The sequence below is a fragment of the Lepidochelys kempii genome, chromosome 7 (assembly GCF_965140265.1).
Source record: "Lepidochelys kempii isolate rLepKem1 chromosome 7, rLepKem1.hap2, whole genome shotgun sequence".
Taxonomy (NCBI): Eukaryota; Metazoa; Chordata; order Testudines; family Cheloniidae; genus Lepidochelys; species Lepidochelys kempii.
In genome coordinates this window covers 96,994,267-97,021,660 of record NC_133262.1, presented here as the reverse complement: position 1 = coordinate 97,021,660, position 27,394 = coordinate 96,994,267, and the positions used below count along the sequence as shown (strand labels likewise).

At 42.5% G+C, this 27,394-nt stretch overlaps 1 protein-coding gene across 1 annotated transcript in view; it reads left to right on the top strand.

Moving 5' to 3' along the window:
• The first annotated feature begins 4,752 nt into the window (after positions 1-4,752).
• Positions 4,753-27,394, top strand: part of LOC140915359 (gamma-aminobutyric acid receptor subunit pi-like) — a 69,833-nt gene continuing 47,191 nt past the window's right edge. Inside the window, exons 1-2 of the mRNA XM_073354947.1 lie at positions 4,753-5,100; positions 21,758-21,843. Coding sequence (XP_073211048.1) covers positions 21,791-21,843 — 53 coding nt within the window. The 5' untranslated portion in view covers positions 4,753-5,100; positions 21,758-21,790. The remainder of the gene's footprint in view (positions 5,101-21,757; positions 21,844-27,394) is intronic.

The window sequence follows — 27,394 nt, the reverse complement described above, 5'->3', positions numbered from 1 at the left end:
TATAAGGCAAATATATAGCAAAGTTGTTGTATAATTATGTTTAAACTGTATAGCTACAAACATATGTTCATAACAATTTAAAATAAGTCTCCTGGATTTAGATTAAGGATAAAAATGAGATTGAAGGGGTAAAGCTTCTCTCTGAATGATTAAGCATATGGGAGTAGACAAGAATGTGTCCTAAGAAGCCAGAATAAATAACTATGTAGGCCAAATTGTGATTGCCTTACTCAAGGTGAGTAGTATCTTACTCCACAAGAAATCCCATTGACTTTAATGAGATTATTTGTAGGGGTAGACACAACTGAAAATAAATAAGTGTACTTCAATCAAGCCCAATATCAATACAATTAAATATATCTTGTTCTAGCCAGATTATGGTTCTGGTCCTACAAAATAATCTCAATGGGAACTGAGGACACCTTGTAGAATTGACCTGTCTGTGACTTGGAACACAAATGTTAATGGAGAATTTGACCCTATGTGCGTTGCAAGCCCAAATCACAATAAAATGAATAGAGTAAGAGAGAGGAAGAACTTACATTTACATTAACCTGTTATATTGACAACCTTAATAGTTTAATGTACACTAACTGGGTTTAATTCTAATACTGTTTATTTTATCTGCATGACTCTGACACTGGCACATTCATCCCTGTAAAGATGTTATTTCAGGAAATTCTGATTCAGGCTGACCAAAGGCTACTGTCATTCAATATTGCTATAGTGATATAAGAGCTATAGCTGCCCAAGATTTTCAAAAGTGTCTGGTGATATTAAGGGCCTCAATTTTTCATTCCCAATTTGAGATGCTTTACAAGTGCCTGAATTTCAGAATCTGCTGAACAGCTCAAGTGGTGCACTGAAAACTGAAGTACACAGTAATAATAAACACTTTAGAAAATCTTGGCCAAATTCTTTTTCACACTAAATTTCTGTGTGGCCTACACTCAGAGGGGAACCAGAAACATAGACAGACCCAGATACTATGAAATCTCTAAAACAATAATCCTTGAAACTAGTTAGGACCTTCAGTGTTTCCCATTAGCTTTCCAAAATCCTACAATAATCTCAGAATAGAAAAGAGAAAAAATGAGCAAACTAACGCATCGGTGCTGTCATCACACTGGTAATAGTATAATCTCTTAAACTGTTTTCTTTATTCTAATTTTATAAAACACCACATGGGATTGAAATATGTTGTCTCCTGCAGTGGCAGCTGTTCTGTGGTGGAAACAATCAGGGATTTTGTGTATTTCAGTGTGTTTTAAAGCTTCCTTTCTGCTTATTTGATGAATGAAAAATAAATGCTGTACATGGAACATAGCTAGAGAGAGAGTGTCCCAGTTATGAAGATAGGAAGGGTACCTCAGTGCAGGCAAGCTCAGCGTATATGCTGGGTTTATAATCAGATCAGGCTTCAGCGTTTGCAGTATATGTACGATTTTACATTTCTTTAATTTAAAAAGGGCTTTAGGCAATAACAGTCAATAACAGAAAAACAAGAGAGCAGCAAAATCTGCTCCAGTTTTGCTATTGAGAGCTGTTGAAGTGGGAGCTATTCTTTCACTCCTACTTTTAACTTTAATCATTGTTGCTGATGTTATCCCGTAGCTGGAGAATTCTTCAGCACTATGTGACTGGCTAGCAGGCATGCACAGTCAGAATCACCCTCCTTGTCAGAATTTGCTACTGGTAACACTGGCTATAATTACCTATCATTTTTTCTACCATAATAAAACATGCTTCCATCTCCTCCCTGGACCACAAGTACCAAATTCTAGTGGGTGACAAGGAGCCTCTCGGAAGTTGCTTACCTCAACTGTTGTCATCATCTTGGCCCCTGGGTACCAATTTCAGAGAGCTGAGAATGAACGCTGTCTCTCTCACCTTTTCTCTTCACCTTGGTTCAAAGATATTAAATTCTGACAGGTGAGAATGAATTGACAGAACTCTGTCAAAATTTACTTCCCTAACCTTTCCTTATCCCCCAGACCAATTATAGCACATTCTGATAAATGGTGGCGATTCTGTCAGAAATCGCTTCCCTTCCCCTTTCCTTAGCCCAGGGGTGGCCAACCTGTGACTCAGGAGCCACATGCAGCTCTTCAGAAGTTAATATGCGGCTCCTTGTATAGGCGCTGACTCCGGGGCTGGAGCTACAGGCATCAACTTTCCAGTGTGCCGGGGTCTGCTCGCTGCTCAACCCTGGCTCTGCCACAGACCCTGCCCCCACTCCACTCCTTCCCGCCCCCTCCCCTGAGCCTGCCATGCCCTCGCTCCTCCCTCTCGGAGCCTCCGGCACACCATGAAACAGCTGATCAGGAAGTGGGGGAGGGAGCAGGAGGCACTGATCTAAGGGGGCTGCTGGTGCGTGGGAGGCGCTGGGAGCATGGTGGGAGAGCTGATGGTGGGCTGCTGACGTATTATTGTGGCTCTTTGGCAATGTACATTGGTAAATTCTGGCTCCTTCTCAGGCTCAGGTTGGCCACCCCTGCCTTAGCCCCAGACGGGAGTAACAATTTCTGATGGCTGACTTTAAACCCTGTCAGAAATTGCTTATGCTTTCCTGTCCTTAGACCTGGTCCACTGGATGAAATTTCTGACTGGAAAAAAAGAAAAACTCCAGAAATGGCTTCCCCCACTTGTCTTTTCTCTTGCTCTGTAGCGAGCAGAGCTCACAGGCAGCAAATAGTACTCCAGTGTGTTTGTAAGGGTTATAGAAACATTTTTTTTTGTATTGGCAAAACAACCATTTTCCCCTAATTTAATTCTCAAAAACACTTGAATGGTTTTAACTGAAATTTTCCAGAAAACTGTAGCCAGAGGCAGAGAGCATGCATGGGAAGTTTCAGCCTAACTGGCCACAGCTTGAAAAAATAAAGCACGACTGAAAATAAGGCTCTAAACAGAAAGTGTTAGGAAACAATTTTAAGGCCTGCTACTGTTCCCCCTCTGGTAATACAAGCGTTTGAAATGTATTCCTCTTTGGAAGAAATCCTTTCTGCTTTACATGTGAGCAGAACATAATTTTCCTGAAAACCATGATAGATTCATAAATATTTAGGTCAGAAGGGACCATTATGATCATCTAGTCTGACCTCCTGCACAACGCAGGGCACAGAATTTCACCCACCACTCCTGCAAAAAACCTCACACCTATATCTGTGCTATTGAAGTCCTCAAATCGTAGTTTAAAGACTTCAAGGAGCAGAGAATCCTCCAGCAACTGACCCGTGCCCCATGCTACAGAGGAAGGTGAAAAACCTCCAGGGCCTCTTCCAATCTGCCCTGGAGGAAAATTCCTTCCCGACCCCAAATATGGCAATCAGCTAAACCCTGAGCATATGGGCAAGATTCATCAGCCAGATACTACAGAAAATTCTTTCCTGGGTAACTCCGATCCCACCCCATCTAATATCCCATCACAGGCCATTGGGCCTATTTACCATGAATATTTAACTACCGAAACCATGTTATCCCATCATACCATCTCCTCCATAAACTTATCAAGTTTAATCTTAAAGCCAGATAGATCTTTTGCCCCCACTGCTTCCCTTGGAAGGCTATTCCAAAACTTCACATGATAAAGGTTAACATGTTGTTTTAGCTGTGCTGTGTAGCTGTGTTGGTCCCAGGATATTAGAGACAAGGTGGGTGAGGTAACATCTTTTATTGGCCCAACTTCTGTCGGTGAAAGAGACAAGCTTTGGAGTGAAGAAGAGCTCTGTGTCTCTTTCACCAGTAGAAGTTGGGCCAATAAAAGATATTATCTCATTATAATGTTAAAACAGACATTTATTAATGCAAACTAAATGAACTGTTCTGAAGAAAAATACCCTCTTCTCCCCCCCAAAACCCAAAAACAACAACTAGATTCCATGGACCACACAGGGTACATGTGGCTAGAGCCATGTCACTTTGCTCAGATTAACTCTTATTGATGGCTCCAGCTGTGCACAGAAGTGGGACACACACAGAGTGTAAAGAAGGGGCTGTTGGTCAGGGAGGGACTTCCTGCTTTATGCCAGGAGCTTCCCCTCCATTCTCCTCCTTCTGCCTGTGCCTTCAACCGAACAATTAGGACACCTCAGTCCCCACCCCGTCCCTGCCACGGGCAAGGAACTCTTTTAACCACCACACAAGCATGGCTCCGAGTGCTTAGCCGGGCTCAGGGAGTAGTGGCAGGTCAATGAATCAAGTCTCCCGCCGGCCGCAGCTCTCAGTTTTCTGGCTTGATCAATGCTGCGTTATCCGGGCGCTGGGCTGCGTCATGGCTTTAGCACCACAGCCCGGCTTAGGCAGGAGGGGGCACCGCCTCAGGGGGAGCGACGCACCGCTCCTCTTCCCCATTTCGGCCCCTCTAATCCCTTCCTCCCGTTTCTACCCTCGCCCTCATTTCTGCAGTGTGCCTCTCTGTCCTCCCTCCCGCTCTGTCCCTCCTCTAGTGAGTTGTGCCCAATCGTCCTCATTTGTGTTCCCTCCTTCCCGTTTTTGCCCCTCTCTTCCCCCTGCCCCATTTTTACTCCTGTTTTCCGTGGAGGACAAATTCTGATGGCAAGTGAGGGCAGAGTTAGGGCAGCAGCTTCACTGTTGTAACTAAGCAGCACCGATCACTTCGGCGTTCTTACTATCAGGCAGGGAGGAAAATCCGACGGGGAGGAGAATCTAGCACTACACGTGCAATTTGACCCCGAGCCCGGACTTCCCTTCTCCAGCCATTCACACCCCTCTTTCCCCGTCTCCAGCGAATCCAGGCTGCTTCCAAAGCCCCGGACTATTCCTGCAGTATACTGAGAGTGGTAGAGATGAGTCGCAGCAGATGTGTACTCAGACCATGACCCCCCACCCCTCATGCCGTTCCCCTTGCTATCTCCATCTTCCTCCCCCTCCAAACACGCTCAGTAAGGCGCTAGTGAGTCAGGCTCCCCCACACTCTAACCCGAGTGCACTACTCCAGCAAAGAAGAGCATCCATGATTCCTGATCCCTGAACTGATCCTAGGGCTGCAAAGCCGGATTAGAGGTGACCAGCAGGCAGCATTATCTTCTCTCCTTCCAGCACAAAGGAAGAACGATGTGCAAAATCTTTTTCATATAGGTAAGTCTGGAGCATCCTTTCTATAAAGGCACAACTTTATTTCCAGGAGCTTTACAAGATACCCAAGTACCTCGATCCAGAAGTGCCCCTGGCTGTTTTTTCCCTTCAGATAAATTAAACATTGTTAATATTTCTATTTACATGTCTTTTATACTTAACTATAGAAAAATCATGTTAGTTTTTTTCCCTGGGGAATTATTATTTATGAAGATATGAAAACAGTCAAATTAGAGGAAGCTCTTTTTAAAAAGTAAAATTTGCTTATGAAAACTGAACTGATAGCACACAGGACACTGCTCCAAGAAAGGTATTTAGAAAGCCAACCTCCTATCCCTGCAAATCTCTCATTTTGAAAATTTACTTTAAACATAGCTATATAAATTGTCTGTGTAATAGTGACTTTATTTGAAAAATATATAATGTAACTGATTAAAATATGCAGCATTGAATGAAAACATTTGAATGTATTTATTAAAAACGGTTGCACTTTTAGTCACTGGAAATTTATTGAAGAAAATGTAAATATCTATATTTTTATTTCACTAGCAATCCTTTTCTACTCATATACAGTATATATGTTGTTTATTCTTATTTTAAAGGTCAGCTCTGACTTTGTATACAGGTTGCTGATGCTGCCTTTTCCATCCTTACAGAACTGTAGCCAATTCTAACAAATCTCCCAAAATCTAAAGATCACAGCCACATTGTTATAAAACTTAAAATACTAAAATCCTGGAACATGATACTATATTGATCTGAATTAAAGCAAACTAATTTGATCTGCACTAATGAAAATGATGAATTATTCATTTTACTGCATAAAAACAACATTCACGTTCATAGCCCTGTGTTGCAGTCCTTACTCAGACAAAACTCTCAATGATTTTATTAAGAGCTCAATTCTGCATTCCTTAATGACATGAGTAGCCCTTTTGGTTTCAATGGGACTGACTCGTCATGTCAGTTGGAAATGGAAAACTGAGCCCCAGAGCAAAGGTTGTATCTAAACTTTCTTTTTCAGAATGTTCAAGCTTCTGTGTATGCATGTATATTCAAGAATTGTATCTCAACAGGACTTGCTTAAAGTAATGTATATTACTAATTTCTTGGATGCTATATATTAAATGCATGTGTATCTGTAAATTTGTTCAGGATGCAAGAACTGATTTTACAATGAAAGTGACTCTGAGCTGTTTTGTTATAGAACCAGTTTATGAAACCTGATTTCATACTTTTTAATTTAAAAGCCTTGTATTGTTTACAAGGGGCTATTTTAAGCTAATTTTTCTGGCTAAAACATAGATTTTTTAAGGGACCTGTCACAGAGTAAGGACTCAGGCAAAACTCTTACTGAAGTCAACAGAAATTTTGGTTGAGCCAGGAATGTAGGCTGGACTCTCAATAAGTTAATTTTGGACAGGCAGGAAGTTATTTATTAACTCTAAAATTCCAAGTCATGCTTTTTCTGTACAGGCTTAAACTATTGTTTCTCAAATATGTTAACTGAAAGAATCTATTGGTCCATTTCACAATTAATGATAGCTGAAATTAGAAAAAATCTTTAAAATTCAAAATAAAATCATTTCTGCCTAAATTAACAAAACAGTTTTATGCTGTGACTCTGTGAAGCACACACCAGAGTACGCAACCCAGTGGGAGGGAAGACAGAGGTGCCTTCAAACCTTCTCCGCTCTGCGTGGATTTTTGGTCAGTTGGCAGGAGAGGGCTGGTGTGGTCCCTGGCACTGAGCTGATTAAATCGGCCCTACATTGCTTCTGCAGTGGGGGAATTCTCCCCAGCCATGTGCAGTATCTTTACGGCCCATATATACTGCTGACTGGCATATGGAAGTTGGGGCATGTGGAGGGAGACTCTTTCTTCAGGATTATGAACTATACTTCTGTTAACTTCCATGGGAAACAACAGTTCAAACCTGCACCCGAAAAGCATGATTTTGCTTGTGATATCAAATCTAATAATTGCCCTCTTGTCATCCTCAGCCAGCAAACACTCTGATCATTTTTGCGGCTTGGCCTTTCAACCATTTATTATTATGAATTATTTCTAGTTCGATAGTGCTCAGATGTTCCAGTCAGGATTTTGGCCCTATTGTGCTATGTGCTGTAGAAACATTGAAAGCCACAGTCAATGGCCCAATGAGATTTCCATCTAAAGGCCAATCCTGCAGTTTGTAAGGGTAGACCCTTCCACCAGCACAGAAGTCACATGGGGTCCAACTGCAAGGATAGCAGAACTGGGTCTTAAACAACAACAGGCAGGGTGAAGGCTAGGGATGTAATTGAAATATGTAAAATATCTATTTACGCCTGCATTAAATACATATTTAAATACACTATATTCAAAAAAATAAATGAAAATCAACTAAATATAAGAGACCCACCCAACCAACCCTTAATTAAATGGATAATTACCAGTAGGCATCATGGGAAAAATAGGTCTTGAGGACTATGATTCTGTGTACTGGACTTTTCGGTGAATAATTAATGTGAATCTATTCTGTGAATAACCGTCTACTGCCATAGATTATTAGAAAGCAGTTCATTGTGAACTTTTGACATTCACATGTGGAGTTGTTCTGATAGGACATGTGTCACCTGACATTCTTCTGTCCCTAATTTCATAAGAGTAACTCTTTTTGGGTTTCCATCTCAAGTACTTGTGATTACAAATGTGAAATTTGTTATTTCCTGAACTATTCCTGGAAGGTAAACACAAAAGGTGTCTGAATCCATTTAAAATTAAAAGTGAATATTTGAGAAAAATGTGTACAGTATTCAGCCAGCTCTGATTCTGAATTAAATTTAATGGGTCACATTCACCTTTATCGATTTTTGGAAGAAAAAAAAAGAACAATGGAGTGTATAGGGGAAAAGTATACTGGGCCAAAATCTATTTTTAGGGTATGTCTATACTGTAATCACAGGGTGTCGAGAAGACATACTCAGGCTTTAATCTAGCTATCTCTGGTCCCGGAGAAGTGAAGTTGCAGCACATGCGCTCCAGCGTACAAGCCTGCCTGGAACCCTTAGAAATTACTTGCCGGGGCTAGCTCACACTGAAGCTTGTGTTGCTGTGGCTAGTTTAAAGCTGGCTAGTTTAAAGTCAGGCATAGGCAAATTCTACTGATTTCCATGGAAGTTGCATGTGGGCAGAATTTAGCACACATTATTTAGAAATTTGACAGCACTGAATTACTCCATTTTGCTATTTACAACACTCCTCCCCCTCCCATTATCATGGAAATGAACTGTATACATGCACATAATACAATACAGCTAAGGAGATTGCAATACCATATATTATGTCCCAGAAATATCATCTCTAAGACTTAATGCATCCAGAAGATAAATCATTGCATTGGTCAATCAGTGCTGGAATACATTAGAATATTGCAACCTGTCAACTTGCTATGGACCAAATATATTGGATTTGTTTTTACAATTTAAGATAAAGACTCAAAATAGAAAATCATAATAACAAATACAGGAGAAAATATCCCATAATATGGGGTAGGATTAATTAATTTTACATATTTTAGAACCTTAGCATTTATGAAGTTAACAATGTGCAGTATGCAGTGATGTAACACCAGACGATTTAAGTATGAATCAAATGTGAATCTGGGTTCAAAATATGTGATATATTTGGTAATTAGATAGAAATGAAATGTATGAACATCTTACTCCTTTATGTACTACTTGATAAGTTTATGGAGGGGATGGTATGATGAAACTGCCCACAATGGCATGTAGTTGATCTCCAACTGCTAGCAGCAAATATCTCCAATGGCTGGGAGATTAGATGGGGAAGACTCTGAGTTACTACAGAGAATTCTTCCCCAGGTATCTGGCTGCTGGGTCTTAGCCACATGCTCAGGATCTAACTGAATGCCATATTTGGGGTCGGGAAGGAATTTTTTCCCAGGTCAGATGGGCAGAGACCCTGGGGGTTTTTTGCCTTCCTCTGCAGCATGGGGCATGGGCCACTTGCAGGTTTAAACTAGTGTAAATGGTGGATTCTTTCTAACTTGAAGTCTTTAAATCATGATCTGAGGACTTCAGTAACTCAGCCAAAGGTTAGGAGTCTATTACAGGCAGGGGTTCTGGAACGGGGTCCCCCTCTCCCCTTTTTAACCAGCCATAAGGATGACTGATGGGAAGAGAGGCAGGGCTCTTGGGGGGAAGGGGTAGCACGGGGTGGAAGGAGGGGTGGTGTGGAGGGTGGGGCCATGATTCTTTTGGGCACTGGTGGCCCCCCCACTGATAGGAAGCTTCCACTGACCCTGATTACAGGAGTGGGTAGGTGAGGTTTTATGCCCTGCAATGTGCAGGAGGTCAGTCTAGATCAGGGGTGACCAACCTGAGCCTGAGAAGGAGCCAGAATTTATCAATGTACATTGCCAAAGAGCCACAGTAATACATCAGCAGCCCCCCATCAGCTCCCTCACCCTGCTTCCAGCGCCTACCACCCACCGGCAGCCCCACCGATCAGTGCCGCCTCCTCCTCCCTCCCTGCACCGCCTGATCAGCTGTTTTGTGGTGTGCAGGAGGCTCTGGGGTGGGGGAGGGGGAAGAGCGAGGGCATGGCAGGCTCAGGGGAGGAGGCGGGAAGGGAGTGGGGGCAGGGCCTGTTGCAGAGCCAGGGGTTGAGCAGTGAGCACCCCTCGGCACATTTGGAAAGTTGGCACCTGTAGTTCCAGGTCTGGAGTTGGTGCCTATACAAGGAGTCGCATATTAACTTCTGAAGAGCCGCATGTGGCTCCGGAGCCGCAGGTTGGCCACCCCTGGTCTAGATGATCATGATAGTCCCTTCTGACCTTAAAGTCTATGAGTCTACTTTTGAGGACAGCACTGGAAGGATTGGCATAATCCAACATGACAATGACAATCATTTCTGTGAGGCTGGGAAGTCCAAATCTTTCACCTAGGTTCAGGCCACCAAACATCTGTTTTGGAGATACAGGGATGAGGCATGTTAACTGTTTATCCATGGAGAAATTGGAATAAGTTAGTATGAGTCATTGTTACACAGGGTGAACACCTGGCTGCATTTGGGACAACTGTTTTGATCTCAGTGGGGCCAGAATTTCATTCACAAACTTGGAATACTGTTTTCTTTATTATCCAAATGCATTTACTTTTCAATTTAAAATAGCATAAGGTTTAAAAAACATAATCCTAAAGGGCCAACAGGATTTCAAAATTTCTTGATACTAGTGCCCAAGACTATTCATGTTGTGGAAGAAATTTCATCTCACTCCCTGGAAATGAAAAAAGCTGCTTTTCATAAATCGTTCATATTACGTAACTGCACAATCCTCTCAACACGGCCTCTTTATTTGCAAACACTTTGCAGCCTGAAGCAGAGCCATGTCAAATTCAAGCACTCTGTTCACAATCAGGACTAATGTTCCTGATATACAAAAGTCACCAACAGACTATTTAGTCTAATATGTTAAAGTCTATAGTCTTTAAAGGATATCTAAAATAAACTGAACAGTTAAGATCTTAAAAAAACCCTAAATATTAAGAAAAAAACACCCAACCAACCCAGGTTAAGGAAACATTTAGGCTGCTTGATTAAGAACTCAAAAATCAGGAATGCCAATATTAGGGTTGCATCCAAAAAACCTTATGTATTATAATGCAGTCTTCACTTTAGCTGCATAGTTGGGAAAGGAGTGAAGTTCTGGCATGGCATCTTTCTAGAAATTTTCCAAAGTGCATAGCAACTTTCCCTAACCCCTTTCTACTTTAAAAGGTCTGCAGGGATCAAGCCTAGTGCCCCAGTGGAGTCTGCTTCCGCCTAAGTGCACATCAATACTCTCTTGAGCATTAAATCAGCCATGTATGAATGTCTGTCTCACCTTCTTAAAATACATGCTTTGTGTGTTAGCAAAAATAAGCAACCTGTGATTATTACAGTTGTCAGAACAAAAACAAGTTTTGCCAAAACAGTTGAAGACATAAATACAGTTGTTTCCATGTTAATTTTCAAATTTCTAATCCCAGCTGTAGGAGTGTTCAAAACAGGTAACTAGAGGTTTTTATAATCAGAAACGTATATTCTTTTCCATTCCTGCCATATGCAAAAATGGCTGAACTATTTCTGCTCAATCTTTTCAAAAAAGTTAATCTTTGGACATACTCCAAGCTTGGAAAATTTCATTCTGAAAAATGAAAATTTCAGCGTTATGAGCAACTATAAACAGGGCATTGGGATTGAAAACATTATGTAGTCAAACTAAAGCTCACAGCATCTCCCATGATAATGCACAGATGCACATTTAAAAAGTGTTTAAAAGCTTTCAATTTTTATGTAAGATAAGGTTATCTCAGTATTTGAAGTAGCTCCCTGTACTGAAGGCCTCATGTACTGTGTGGCAAGATTCTTGAATTCTGCAGCAACCTGGTGAATCATAGATACCTTGGGCCCAGCCTATACTCTTCACTATGGGTAAAATTCATCCCAGTTTGGAGAATCAGCACAAGGGGCCATGCACCACTTAAGTCCCATCTAGGGACTATTTTGACCTCCCTACACAGAAGTAAAATATATGGATAAACCATAGGAAATACCTTGAATACTACAAATACTAAGGTATCTAACTGCAGGTACTTATTTATCCAACGGAATTGGTGACTTTAAGGACACAGTTACACATTTCATATATAAACCTATACCAGGTTCTTAGCACTTTTATGTAATGTTCCAATTTAATACACACAAATAGATTTTATGGTGTTGCCTGGTAGTGACACCATATTTAGGGTTGTGTTATAAAATGGACTTTAAATGAGGGATGTATTTCTGTTTTTTCTCTAAAAATAGGTGGCCTATCAATGTGAAATTTCACTATGACCTTTGAATTTTCTATTCAGTTTTTGCTGGTTTCTCTTTATAAGTTTTTAATAAGAAGTCTTTGAAACTAATGCTATTTTTGTTCTTAAGAACATAAGAATGGCCATACTGGGTCAGACCAAAGGCAGTCTGACCTTTCATTGTTGACTGATATCTTTTAAAAAATATTGTCTCTGCACAACATTTGAGACATCAGTGTATCTTGTGTAGATCTGATGTAACATCTAGGGTTTTTTTGGGGGAAAGTGGATCTCATTTTTACCTGTTATTCATCATAGCTGAAAGTTTATGCACCAGCACCTGGTATGCTTTTCTGTCATATGTTATACTACTGATGTTTGATGTGCAATACCTGTCATAACCTACTACTGTTGGTTAATCCTTAAAAAAAAACCGAGGAAGTTAATATCCAAAAAACTTTGTTGTGAAGAAGTTATGGTTGCTAGATACACAACATACCTGACATAATCCCATAAAAGCAAGGGCATGAAAAGTTAAGCCACCTACAAGTAGATATCCTCTTCTCCTCCACCCACAGGCACACAGCTTAACTGTATAATACACCACAGATGGCACACCTTGACCTTCACTCTGGCCCCTAAGTATACAGTCTTCCATCACTACCTTTAACAAATCAAACCCTCCTATCCTACCACACCAAACATCCACAATTAATTTTATTGGGAGAAGGTAGTTTGGTAAATGGGTGTGTGTAGAACAGCAGGTTAAGGGGAGCAGAAATAAGGTTGAGATGTCTGGTCTGTGCTATATGGCAGATGTGATAATGTTAAGGATTGTGTGTGGGTAGATGAGCAGAGCGTATGTATCATAAGGTGGTTTAACCTTTCATTGCCTTGCTTTTGTGAGATTGTGTTAGGTAAGCTATGCTTATGGCAACCCTAAATCTGCTTCACAACAAAGCTTTTTAAATATCTAGAATATTTTTGAGGGAAACAGTAGTAAAATATTTACTAGCTGCATAAAAAGGTTACTACAATTGTGACAGGAAAATGAGGGAATTATGTCAGACAAGAAAAATGTTTTATGAGAAGGGTACTAATGTACAAAGTAATTATAAAAAACTCATTTTAAAATAAATTCAAATAGAAAATGGTAAAATTCGGTTGGAGTTTTCTGCAATTTCATATGTGCCATGTTAGATTTTTTTTAAATAGAAAAGTGCCTCTAAGTGTATGTAATAATCGACTGCTTGATTTTGTAAACTAATGCCAGATATTTTAAATAACAGAACTAACTCAGCTAATGGTATTAGTCTAATTCCTAAAAAATATCACCACCGTTGGCACCTTGTTGGCAGTCTCAGTAGAGAGGATAAGCATCAGCTACTTTCTCTGGACTTCAGAGTACTAATACTTAGCTCTTATATAGCACTTTCTTGTATGCCCCAGCAGCCTTTGCTTGCATAGTGCATGTCTTTTACAGGCAAGAATCACAAATGCTGCCAGGGCTTAGAAGTAGCCTGAGTGACATGCCGAGAACTAACTTGTCAGCCAAATGAGGGAATAAGCTGCGGCTCATAACGGAATGCAGACATGTGTCTTGGTCCACTTTCATCAATTGCTTGTATTCAGAGAGTGAATCAGTCAATCAGACTTGGAGTATAGCTGCCTGCTAGGTTTTGTCCTTTCTTCTCCCCTATTTTCCCCACTCAATAAATAAATAAATAAAATCTCCACAGTGGCAAGAGGATTTGCTGGCTTTCATTCCAGCCCTTCCTATCTGCAGTGTTAGCTAGACTGAGTTTATGGAAAATACATTTAATTATCCCCCCTTTTTTCCCCTTTCATCTTCTTTCTGGTTCCTAGGGGTTCACAAACAAGTGAAGGAACTGGGGAGGTTGCAGGTAGTCAAGTTAGAAGGTAGCTATTTAATTATACTGAATAATTATATAAAAATGAGTGAAATGTACATCAGTGAGTGTGGATTGGATAGAGGCCTAATTTTGTGCAGTTTCACGTGTGACCTTTCTCGATAGTGAGCAAAAGTCACTGATTTTTCCCTTCAGGGTCTACCTGTGCAGTAGCAGTAAGTATAGGGGAGGCAGGAAGCTATCTTTCACACAACTCAGAAGCAAGAGCAACCAGAGGCAGACCAGGGTTCTAGAGAAGCCAATGGGGAGGTTAATGAAGGGAAGCAGGAGCTGCTGTGAGGGAGCTTAGTATGGGAATAGGGATTGGGCAGGAAGGAGGAGAGCCTGAAGGATTGTTGGTGGAGGAATGAGCAGGGGCAGTGGAATCCTGGGGACTGCAGGGTTGCTGGAAATATGAGGGATTCTGTTGCAGCCTTCCTTATTCTGCCCCACTCTCCATTAGCCTACCCACTCCTGACCCCTTCACTATGCTATCCCTTCACACACACACATTTTTACTACCAGGTGCTGTTGCTGGCACTACTTCCTCCTCCCTGGGTCTGATACCAATTGGGGGAGAAGAGTGAGGCGAGACAGAGATAAATTGATAGCAAAAACCTGATTCCAGAGCATATCCCACCAGCTGGGAAGAGGAACTGCAAATGCCTAGTTGAATGCATGAGATGGCAGAGGAGATGCAGACAGGTGTGATAGGGCTTGCGACAGTGTGACTGTCACACACAATGTCTGATGCTTGGCATCCCTTTGGGTTGTTCACTGGGGATTGGGCAGTCACAGGAAGGGGTGAAAGCTGGAAAGGAATCCATACATCTTGCTGTACATAGGGCTTCAGAAAATATGGGGCTAGTCATGCTTCATTGCCTTCTTGGCTGAATTTCTAGCTACCCAAGCCTACTTAGAAAATCTGGATGCAGAAGTCAGATAAATGCAATTGTCATTTTCATAGTAATGCAAGCCCAGCTCATGCCATTTACAGAACAGTGAATGTAGTACCCTGTGGGTAACATCACCTGTAGTTTCAGAGATCATTATAATAGCCAATGAAATTGTGGCATATTGACCGCTATTATATGACAGGGATACTGACATTTGCCTGCTAGTTTTCAGTCCCCTTCATGCTCTCACTGGAATTTCTTGTAGACCTCCAATACAGCTGGACAAGCCACTTGTAGCAGTGTGAGGGATTTCACCCTCTCTGATTTCTCTGCATTACCACTTGCTCCCAGGAAAATTCAGAAGTGCTGCAATCATCTCCTCCAGTTCTCTGCCTGGTTCCCTTTTATCCTCAGGGGTTTGGGAGATTTAGCTTACTCCATTTCTGTGAAAGATTCAGTTTTCTTCTGATACCACATAATAAAGACTGGAGTGCTCAGGAGTGCTGGTAAGCAATTGGACTTTATTTCCTGGCCCCAATCACAATCAGAGTGACATAGGTCAGTGCCTCTGTTATGTGGTAGAGATCAGAATCTATTGACTCCTGTGGAAACCATTACAGAAACTACAATTTGCAATTATCTAATGAAATCTTTAAAAACACTGAGACAGGCAAAAACAAGAACAATAGCCCTGACCAGACTTTAACTCCAGTCAAACTGAAATGGCTACTTATGTAAAGAATATGTTAAATATTTTACAAAACTCATTGTCAGGGTTCCCCCCGACACTCTGAACTCTGGGGTACAGATGTGGGGACCTGCATGAAAGATCCCCTAAATTTATATTCTACCAGCTTAGGTTAAAACTTCCCCAAGGCACAAATTCCTTTCCTCATCCTTGGACGGTATTGCTGCCACCACCAAGTGATTTACACAAAAATTCAGGGAAGGGTCACTTGGAATCCCTATCTCCTCAAAATATCCCCCCAGACCCCTTAACCCCCTTTCCTGGGGAGGCTTGAGAATAATGTACCAACCAATTGCCTTAGCAATGTGAGCACAGACCAGACCCTTTGTCTTTAGGACACTGAAAATTAATCAGGTTCTTAAAAGAAGAAGAACTTTATTTATAAATAAAAAAAATAAAAAAATCACACCTGCAAAATCAGGATGGAAGGTAACTTTACAGGGTAATAAAAAGATTTAAAACAGAGGATTCCCCTCTGGGCCAGCTTCACAGTTACAAAAACAGGAATAAAACTACCTCTGTAGCATAGGAAAATTCACAAGCCAAAACAAAAAATAACCTAATGCATTTCCTTGCCTTACTCACAATTTCTGTGGTTTTAGATGGATTATTTCAGGTATATTTTCAGGAGATATTGTACCTGCTTGGCTTCTCTCTCCATCCAGAGAGGGAACAACAAAAGAGAACAACAATAAATACTTTCAAATCTGTGGGGGGAAGGATCATCTTTCCTCACTGGTCCTTCTGGTCAGGTGCCAACTGGGTTATTTGAACTGCTTAATCCCTTACAGGTAAAGCAATCCAATACAGCTGCCAAGGAGAGATTTTATGCTACTGCATACATAAAGGTTGCTACCCTTCTCCCTATATTTATGGCACCCATAGAAAGAGAATTTCCATCAGAATCTGTAAGCAAACTATTACAAGGTTCTGCATAACATTTTAAATACTATGGCTGGAGCGAAATCTACACTTAAGAGGGAAATCCTATCAGTGTGCAGCACCTGGCAAAGAAGTGCAGGAAGAAGGGAGCCATCCTGTTGGCACAGGGTAAAATGGTTTGGGATAATTAATTTTTTTAATTAAAAAAAAAGAAGCAGTGTGTTCTTCTGGCTAACACACGCTACCAAAAGCCACCTACATTCTGAATGGCTAGCCAGTACTATTCCCCACCTGGCAGACCATAACCCTTTGCAGGTATGGTGCACCAGCCTATTAGTAGCCAGTCCTCGTCACTAGTGCTTAGGGCAGAATCATGGTGGACTGCTTTGTGGGGGGTATGGCATGCTTTCTTCTCCCACTAACACACCTGCCTAGCACAGGGCAGGATTTAATCCAACATTTTTGCACAGAAAACATGATGCGCCAAATGAGCTCCACAATGGGTATGCCACTTCCTAGGAGTACTCAGGGGTGTGAGGCAACTTGCTACCACTGGCCCTTAGTGTGAGAAATTACCAGACCTGCAGTTCCCAAAGGAACAGTGCCCTGCAGCTTACTAGTTATACCTTAGAACACAGCTCCACTTAATATATAACGCTTAGATTTATTTATGGAGAAATCAAGTATAAAAAGTTACATATAAAATAAAATCCTAACATTCATTCTACACCCTAAACACAACTCACAAGATGCCCGCTTGTCTAGTAAGGTACTGCAGTCCTTCTTAGAGCACTTTTTAACCAGGATGGCTGAGACTCTTCTTTTATGGCATCAAGTCTGATGGCAATTTGTCTCCCTCAGTGAAGGATGCCAAAGCATCTTTCTGCACCCCAAGATATACCAGACCAGTCCTTGTTCTTTATCTTTAAAACAGGGCCCTACCCCACCTGTTTTACTTCTTAATTTTCCTTATGAAGTTCCCACAATCTCTTCATTAGAATTTGATTCAGTTTGCAAATAGGTCCCCATTGTAACACACACAATACACAATGGTTGGCCAGGGATATAAATGTATCCCATCTCCTGTATAGGGTAACTTCACTGAAGGCACGCTACCTCTGGATGACCTGCCTTTAACTACAAGGCCCTAGGAACATAATTTCCAATATATACATTTTTCCTTACATATTATATGCACATACATTTCACAAAGATTATGGTGATCAGTGTAACACAAGCTTTCAGCAGAAACAATACATGACCCTCTTTAGAGAATTAGAATGTAAATACCAGATTCAGGGGATCCCTGTAAAGATTATGTATCCCTGTGCCCTCTGCCAGTTGGCATAAAGCAATCCTTTGATTACAATAAGTTTAAATTATCTTTTCAACCCTTAAAGTTCTACATTAGAAATTCAGTAATATCTGTAGGTAAAGATGATTGCTTTACAAAAGATCAGCAACTGATTCAAATGATCATGGACATGAACCAAGGACAGAAATGCACTCACAGAAATTTCTGCAAACTCCCTTATTCCACTTGCATGTTTCCTAAAACATGTTCACAAGCCCATAGCAACAACACAAAGGCTATATTTAAAAGAAGGCTCGTGAGCCTGTTATAAAGACAATAAACAATTTCCTGGGAATGAAAGATCAAAATAAAAATAAGGGAGTCATTACTCTCACATATGAGGGAAATGTGCTCAAAGGATGAACCATGGAGAATCAGAAAGCATGCATGCAAAAGAAGAATGAAAAATATCACAACACTGATATTATATGCACATACATGCATCCGATGAAGTGAGCTGTAGCTCACGCAAGCTTATGCTCAAATAAATGTTTTAGTCTCTAAGGTGCCACAAGTCCTCCTTTTCTTTTTGTGAATACTGATACTGTGACCTGAAGTAGGAGTGAAACAATCAAAATTCAGAGGGAAATGTTGTGATATCACCATCTGCTCATTTGCACTAAGCCAGATTCCCCTAACACAGACCATCATAATGTCTTATGCATGTTTTTCCACTGAGGACAATGTGTGTAAGTACATAATTGATCTTAACATCAATATCTACTACCATATTCAATGACCAAAGTTAATGAATTCTTGAATTGTTTTAAAGGAGACACTGAAATAGTTTTCCCTTTTTACAGGAGACAGTAATAACCATTACCTTTACTTTTGTCACTTCACTACTTTTTTAATATTTCAGATGAAGTAACATACCATTCAGATTGTGGTAATTCAACAAATAAAAATACAATCATGCTTCTTTTATTTAATTTATTTATTTATATACACACAAAAGTTACCTTGGGGTAAAAAAAGCTGCTAGCAGTTCACACTCTGCTCAGTTGAAGGATGGGGACAAACCTGTACAAAGCCTGGACAAATTCTTTGTTATTGCTAAATTTTCCATGAACCTGCAATGTGCAAGAGTCTGTGCTCTTGCGAAATACATGCTAAAAACTGAAAATCATGTCAGATGTGATATTTCTTTCACAGCATTTAACATGGATTCTGTATTAAAACTTTCTTTTACCCTTCCACATCCAAGATAAATCTTTTGTTCAGAATTTTTGTTAATATTTCTGTGGTACGTCTTTTCTTAATATTTTAAAGCATGCCTGCAAAACTATTCCTATCAGGGACTGGATGATCAATAGTTAATTTCAGATCTATAGTGTGGGTTTGCACAAAATCATTTTGAATGATTTACTCTCTATCTTAAAGTCAGGAAATGGATTATAGACCTTACAAACTGCTTTAAAATTATCATTATGGTTGTGAATCAATCTGACAAAAGCAAGAAAATTTCATATTAAAACTAAAACACCTGCCCCCAACCAGACACAGTTTGATGAATGTGGACGTTTGTATTTTTCAGTTCAAGGATTATTTATGGCTAGAGGTAGAAAAACATAGTTTCATTTTTTTCAACTGCCATCTAAACTTTTGTCCATTAACAAAAATCTTGCTAGGGATGTGTAACAAATATAGGTACAGCATATATAAAAGGAATTTTATTCTTAGATAGCAATGGGCCCTAAAACTGCTATGTGAGAAAAATACAGTGAAAAGAAATTACAGATTAGTCACCTGTGGGTTGTGAGTGTGGGTGTGTGTGCAGTGATACTGTAGGCTAAAACTGTCTTGAACTTTTTGTTGTTTATAATTTACCAAAGGTATGCAGTTATTTTTATATTATAATGCCACTTTTCCAAAAATATTAAAATTAAAATGTTAAAACATTAAAAACACAAATCTCCATGCTGCTGACTCACGGAGCTACCTCTCTATTTCAGACCTGTTTTCCTCTGTCCAAATTAAAATCTCAGCCTGGCTCTCCGACATGTTCTTGTGAATGTGTAGCCATCAGCTCAAACTAAACATGGCTGAAACAGAGCTCCTAAGTTCTTTCCCCACCAAGCCCTGCCAGCTACTTCCTTTCTTGATGACTGTGGACAGCACCATCATCCTACTTGTCACTCAGGTCTGTAATTTGGGTGTCATCTTTGACACAGATCTCTCTCTCAGGCCTCACATCCAGGCCATATCTCATTATAACATCTCTAAGATACAGCCTTTCTTATCCATCCACACAGCTAAAATGCTCATCCAAGCTTTCGTCACCTCATGTCTTGATAAAGGCAACATCCTTTTCTCTGGCCTTGACAAATGCAGTCTTGCCCCACTCATATGCATTCAGAATGCTGCTGCAAATTTTCCTAGCGCCCATCTGGTGATGTTATCCCTCTCTTTGAATCCCTCTCCTAACTCCCCGTTCTCTATTAATCAAACATAAGATACTTTTATTCATTTTCAAGGCCCTTCATGGTCAGTCCCACCCTATTTTCTCTGTCAAGCTATTGGTGCTTACTTCTGATCACCCCATGATGCCAGCCTCCTGTATCCTTTCTCCATTGCTCCCCACATGCTTGGGAGTTGTTCCCCAGGAATATCTGCAAAGCTACCTCATTACCCAACTTCAAATCCCACCTCAAAACTCTTCTTTTCCACAAGACGCACAAAACATTCAACAAAAGTTAGGGTGCTGGTGTACAGTGACAACAGTCTGTCATACTGGCCAATATTGACTCACTATTTCCTTGTACTCTTCTGGAGTCCATTGAGGCAGAGACTGTCATTTTATTCCGTATTTTTACAGTACCGAGCACAATGGGGTCCTGGTCCATGACTAGGACTCCTAGGTACTACAGTAATACAAAAAAAAAAAAATAACGACTGGTCCTCAAAAAGGACACACAGCTTGAATTTACTAGAGAGCAAATCTATTACTGAGTTAAATCAAATACTGCTGCCCTTTCAAAACGGTAATTTTTTTTAAAAATGTGGGTCTTTTTGCTTGTTTTAGATATTTGCTAATAAATATGTGGCAACACTTGTTCAGGATAAATTAGCATGGCTTTACTGCAGAGGTGGGCAAACTATGCGAATCCGGCCCCTCGAGGCTTTGGATCAGGCCTGTGGGATTGCCACCCCCGGGGAGCCCCGCTGCTCCGGGGAGCAGCCACACCATGGCCCTGCAGCCCCTGGGGGTGGGGGTGGGAAGGCAGAGAGCTCCGCACGCTGCTCTTGCCTGTGGGTACCTCCCGCAAAGCTCCCATTGGCCAGGAACTGGTTACTGCAGCCAATGGGAGCTTTGGGGGAGGTACCCACAGGCGAGGGAAACTCGCGGAGCCCTCTGTGCCCCCCCACTCCCAGGGGCCGTGCAGGGACCTGATGCCAACCGCTTCCTGGAGTGTCAACCGCTGGAGTGTCAACCTGTGCCAACCGCTTCCATGGGGCTAGGGCAGGCAGGGAGCCTGCAGTGGCCCCGCTGCACGCCGTTGTTGCTCCAGAGCTGCTGTAGGTAAGTGGCACAGGGCTGGAGCCTGAACCCCTCCTGCACCCGGCACCCCAACTCCCTTCCCTGAGCCTCTGTCACATCCCACACCCCTCCTGCACCCCAACTCCCTGCCAAGCCTCCTGCTGCACCCTGCACCCCAACCCCCTGCCGTGAGCCCCCTGCCGTGAGCCCCCTGCCTGCACCTTGCACCCCAACCCCCTGCCCTGAGCCACCTGCTGCATCCCGCACCCCTCCTGCACCTCAACCCCCTTACCTGAGCTCCCTCCTGCACACCGCACCCCCTCCCACACTCTGCAATCCACCCCTGCACCCTGACTCTGCAAGCAATTTTCCCACACAGATGTGGCTCTTGGGCCAAAAAGTTTGCCCCACCCCTGCTTTACTGTATACCATTACCATATAAAAAGCTTCATGTGATTTGAAGTTTGATCTACTATAAACTTTTTTTAGAATATATATTTATCATTATACTTTACTATTAAACCTTTCCCATGTTTGCTTTTAGGAAATACAAGAACTCTTGAAGCCATCTCTGACAATGTACACTCTTTTCTGGTGTTCCAAAGCCCTGTTTCTATTGATGTTTTGCAGGTAAGAAAGCTAAACTGTTGGTATCCCTTTGATATCTGTGGATAATATAGTTGGGTGTCATAAATATAAAGGGAAGGGTAAACACCTTTAAATCCCTCCTGGCCAGAGGAAAAACCCTTTCACCTGTAAAGGGTTAAGAAGCTAAAATAACCTCGCTGGCACCTGACCAAAATGACCAATGAGGAGACAAGATACTTTCAAAGCTGGAGGGGGGGCACGAAAAAGGGCTTTCTCTGTCTGTGTGATGCTTTTGCCAGGACCAGAGCAGGAATGCAGGTCAGAACTCCTGTAAAGAGTTAGTAAGCAATATAGTTAGATATGCGTTAGATTCTGTTTTGTTTAAATGGCTGATCAAATAAGTTGTGCTGAATGGAATGTATATTCCTGTTTTTGTGTCTTTTTGTAACTTAAGTTACTTTGTAACTGTAACTAACTTGTAACTTTTTGTAACTTTGTAACGTAATCCCTAGAGGGATTCTCTATGTTTTGAATCTGATTACCCTGTAAGGTATTTACCATCCTGATTTTACAGAGGTGATTCTTTTACTTTTTCTTTAATTAAAAGTCTTCTTTTAAGAACCTGATTGCTTTTTATTGTTCTTAAGATCCAAAGGTTTGGGTCTGTGTTCAGCTATGCAAATTGGTAAGGATTTTTATCAAGCCTTTCCCAGGAAAGGAGGTGTAGTGCTTGAGGGAATATTTTCGGTGGGAGACATTTCCAAGTGGGCACTTCCCCTGTTCTTTGTGTAACACTTTGATGGTGCCAGCGTTTAACCTAAGCTGGTAAGAATAAGCTTAGGGGGTCTTTCATGCAGGTTCCCACATCTGTACCCTAGAGTTCAGAGTGGGGAGGGAACCTTGGCAGCTGGTTAAAGGCCTTCTGACACTCTTCGGTCCACTGAACGGCATTTGGCTGTTTCTTTTTGGTTAGGTCTGTCAGTGGAGCGGCGATTTGGCTGTATTGCGGTACAAATCGTCTGTAATATCCGGCCAAGCCGAAGGATTGGACCTGTTTCTTTGACTTTGGGACAGGCCACTTTTGGATAGCATCCACTTTGGTCTGTAGGGGGTTGATAGTTCCTTGACCCACCTGGTGTGCAAGGTAAGTCACTCTGTTTAGGCCTATTTGACACTTCTTAGCCTTAACAGTTAGTTGTGCCTCCCTTATGCGCTCGAAGACTTTTTGTAGAAGTTCTAGGTGTTCTGCCCAGGAATCCGAAAATATGGCCACATCGTCAAGGTAGGCGACTGCATATTCTCCTAATCCCGCTAGGAGACCATCTACAAGTCTTTGGAAGGTGGCGGGTGCATTCCGCAGCCCGAAAGGGAGTACATTAAAATTCATACAGCCCGAAATGTGTGGTGAAGGCTGACCTTTCCTTGGTGGATTCATCTAGTGGTACCTGCCAGTACCCCTTGGTTAAGTCCAAGGTAGAGATGAACTGGGCCCATCCCAGTTTCTCTAAGAGTTCATCTGTGCATGGCATTGGATAGTTGTCTGGGCGAGTTACAGCATTTAGCTTATGGTAGTCCATGCAGAAACGTATCACCCCATCTGGTTTGGGAACTAGAACCACTGGAGATGCCCATGCACTTTCAGAGGGGCGGATTACCCCCATCTGTAGCATATTCTGGATCTCCTGTTCTATAGCAGTTTTAGCTTGAGGAGATACCTGGTAAGGTTGGACTTTAATTGGGTGAGCATTACCTGTGTCAATGGAGTGGTATGCCCGTTCAGTCAGTCCCAGGGTGGCTGAGAACGTTGGCGCGTAGCTAGTGCACAGCTCCTTGATCTGCTGTCGCTGCATATGCCCAAGGGTCATGGAGAGGTTCACCTCTTCCACACCACCAGCACTTTTCCCTTTGTAGTAGACACCTTCAGGCCACTCAGAGTCATCTCCTTCCTGGGCTATAAACTGACAAACCTTTAATTCTCTGGAATAAAAGGGCTTCAGAGAATTAATATGGTACACCCTAGGCTTTCAGTTGGAGGTGGGGAATGCTATGAGATAATTAACAGCTCCCAGGTGCTCCTAGACCGTGAATGGCCCTTCCCACGATGCTTCCATTTTATGGGCCTGGAGCGCCTTCAAGACCATGACCTGGTCCCCTACTTTGAAGGAACACTCTCTGGCATGTTTATCATACCAGGCTTTTTGCTCTTTTTGAGCATCCTGTAGGTTTTCTTTAGGAAGGGCTAAAGAGGTTCGGAGGGTGTTTTGTAGGTTGGTTACAAAGTCCAGAATGTTAGTTCCTGGAGAAGGTGTAAACCCCTCCCATTGTTGTTTCACCAACTGTAATGGCCCCTTAACCTCATGGGCATATACAAGTTCAAATGGTGAAAACCCTAAACTGGGATGTGATACAGCTCTGTAGGCAAACAGCAACTGCTGCAACACTAGGTCCCAATCACTGGAGTGCTCATTTACGAATCATGGCCCCCAAAGTTCCATTAAATTTCTCCACCAGGCCATTTTTTTGATGATGGTAAGGGGTGGCAAAATCCATGAAAGTCAGTATGTACTGCTTTCCTCTGGGTGTCTATTTGAGAAAAGGACCCAGAATATCCACAGCTACTCGCTGAAATGGAACCTCAATGATGGGGAGTGGCTGGAGAGGGGCTTTGACCTGGTCTTGGGGTTTTCCCACTCTTTGGCATACCTCACAAGACCGGACGTAGGTAGAAACATCCTTGCCCATTCCCTCCCCGTGGAATGACCTCCCCAAACGGTCTTTGGTCCTGTTCACCCCAGCATGGCCACTAGGATGATCGTGGGCTAAGCTCAAGAGCTTTACCCGGTACTTAGTTGGAACTACCAACTGACTCTGAGGATGCCAGTCTTCCTGGTGTCCACCAGAAAGAGTTTCCTTGTATAAAAGTCCTCTTTCTACAACAAACCAGGATTGATTAGAATAGCTGAGAGGCGGTGGGTTGTTCCGTGCCGCCGTCCAAGCTCTCTGGAGGTTTTCATCTGCTTCCTGTTCAGTCTGGAACCGTTCCCTTGTTGCTGGAGACATCAGTTCCTCTTTGGATTGTGGCCCGAGGCTTGGTCCCTCTGGAAGTGATGTAGGGGATGGGGCTGTTTCCGTTGACTGTGAACCACTCTCCGCTGGTGCACTATGTTAAGGTTCAGGCTCTGGCTGAGCCTCTTGTGTAGGGTTATGGGCTGCTGCCAGTTCAGGTTTGGTGGGGCCCTCTGATGTTGGGGTTGCAAGTACTGGATTCAGTGCTGGCAATGGGTCTGGTGCTGGTTGTTCCGCTGGTTCCGGTTCTGGGGCTGGCTCTGTCTGGGTCTTTGGGACTGGATTCACTATTGCTGTTGCTGAAGTTGGCATGGGGTCCAGTTCCATTACCTCTGACCGGGTCCTGGTAGAAGTTTCTGGAACAGAGCTAGGCGTGACAGCTTGCTTAGCCTGGCTGCGGGTGACCATTCCCACGCTCTTGGCTAGCTTCACCTGATTGGCCAAGTCTTCCCCCAACAGCATGGGGATGGGATAATCATCACAGACTGCAAAAGTCCACTTTCCTGACCAGCCCTTGTACTGGACAGGCAACTTGGCTGTAGGCAAATTGAAAGAGTTGGACTTGAAGGGTTGAATTGTCACTTGGATCTCTGGGGTCCACTAAGGAAGCATGGATAGCCAACACTTGTGCTCCGGTGTCCCTCCACGCAGTGACCTTCTTCCCGCCCACACTCACAGTTTCCCTCCGCTCTGAGGGTATCTGGGAGGTATCTGGGCCTGAGGACCTCTAGTGTGATTCTGGTGCAATGAACTGTAATCTGTTGGGGTTCTTGGGGCAGTTGGCCTTACATGCCCTGGCTCGTTACATTTAAAAGATCGTCCAGCTGACGGGTCACTAGGGTGAGGTGGGTTGCTGGAGAGCAGTGTGGCAGGACGATAAGGTGTCTGGAGTATTCCTTGGTGTGTAGTTGGGGCCTTGGGCTGCCCCCGGTAGTAGGGTGTGGTCTGAGGGTGTCCCTTCTGGTATCCGCTCCAACTGTGACCAGGGTTGTTCCTCTCTCCTCCGTACACCCGTTTTGTTCCGGCTTGCCCCGCCTCTCTGGTGGTCTGCTCGTACTGATCAGCATAAGAAGCAAGACTTTCTGCTGAGTCCATTTCCTAATCCCATAAACACTGTTTTATTTCCTCCTTGGACATATTCAGGAATTGCTCCTGAGCTATCAAATCACACATTCCGTCAAAGCTAATGACACCCTTTCCTTGGACCCATTTGTCTAACAGATCCTTCATCTGGTTTACATAAGCCACATTATTTAGTCCAGGCCCTCTCTTAAGGGTTCGAAATTTTACTCTCTAGTCAGAACATTATTTTTTGCCCAAGTAACAAACGCACCTGAGAGCCTGCAAGGAAGAAGTTTAAAGGAACACATTGGATTTACCAGCTGAATTTTACCTCACTATTATAGAAATAAGCCCACTTCAGCTAGGAGCAGTGGAAATATAGAGCTGAACTCACCCTTGGTGTAACTTCATTGTTTTCAGTGATCCATAATATTTTATATTAAGTATACTGTTGATCAGTCGAACTTGTTCAGAAATAAAGTGGACATGAACTTTGCTAAGTGATATTATTTGATTACTATTATTATTTATGGAAAGTGAACACTGTGCTAGGTGATATACGAATATGAAATATATATGGACACATGGTCCCTGCCTGAAGCATAATACAGTTTATTTCAGACAAAGCAGTTCAGCCACACATAGTACAACAGGTGATGGTACAAGCTTGAGGTACTATTAGAAGTACTGGGTGCAGGCAGGTCTAGGCCTGCCAATGACTAAAGATCCCGCCCTCAACTAAGGGGGTGGAACCACTAAGTGCAGGCTCCATTTGATTACAGGAAACAAAGGAGAACACAGGCACAGGAGTGAGGACAAAAGAGTCAGTGGACACTGCCCAGAGGAACTCTGCCTTGAGATGTGAGTGGAGAAGGGACCAAAAATAGCTCCCATAGTTGCAGAGCACCCCCTCAAGTTTCCTCCTCCTGGCGTGATGGATGACCATCTTGGCCAGTGCTAGGAAAAGAGATTGATGAGGAGGTCCCGTGACTCTGTGCGACCATGGATGGGGTGTGCACAGATCAGGAGGTGTGTGGAGAAGTGCAGCCGGAACCTCAGTAAGAGGTTCTGAAGGAGCCAAAAGAGGGCCTGTAACCTGACACACCCTACACAGAAGTGTGCCAGGGTCTCCCTCTCACTGTGGAAGGGCCAGGTGTCAGGAGTGTGTGAACACCCCTACAAACTTGAATCATCTTGATCTGATCACCACTGAAAGACTTTAGGGAAGGAGTTTGAAAACATTTTTCCTGGGTTACAGTATGTTTGTGAAATCCAGTTCCCTTTGTGACTCCCTTAACTAATGGGCCAAATTCTGACCTTTTAAACGTGTGTAATTCTGCTGAAATCAATAGGGTTGCAAGGATATAACATTTCAAAAACAAAGTCAAAAAGCACTCTTAAAAAAACATTAAAGAACAAAATAATTTTGAAGAGGTCTGTGACAGGTTGCCCTCCTTCTGGGGTA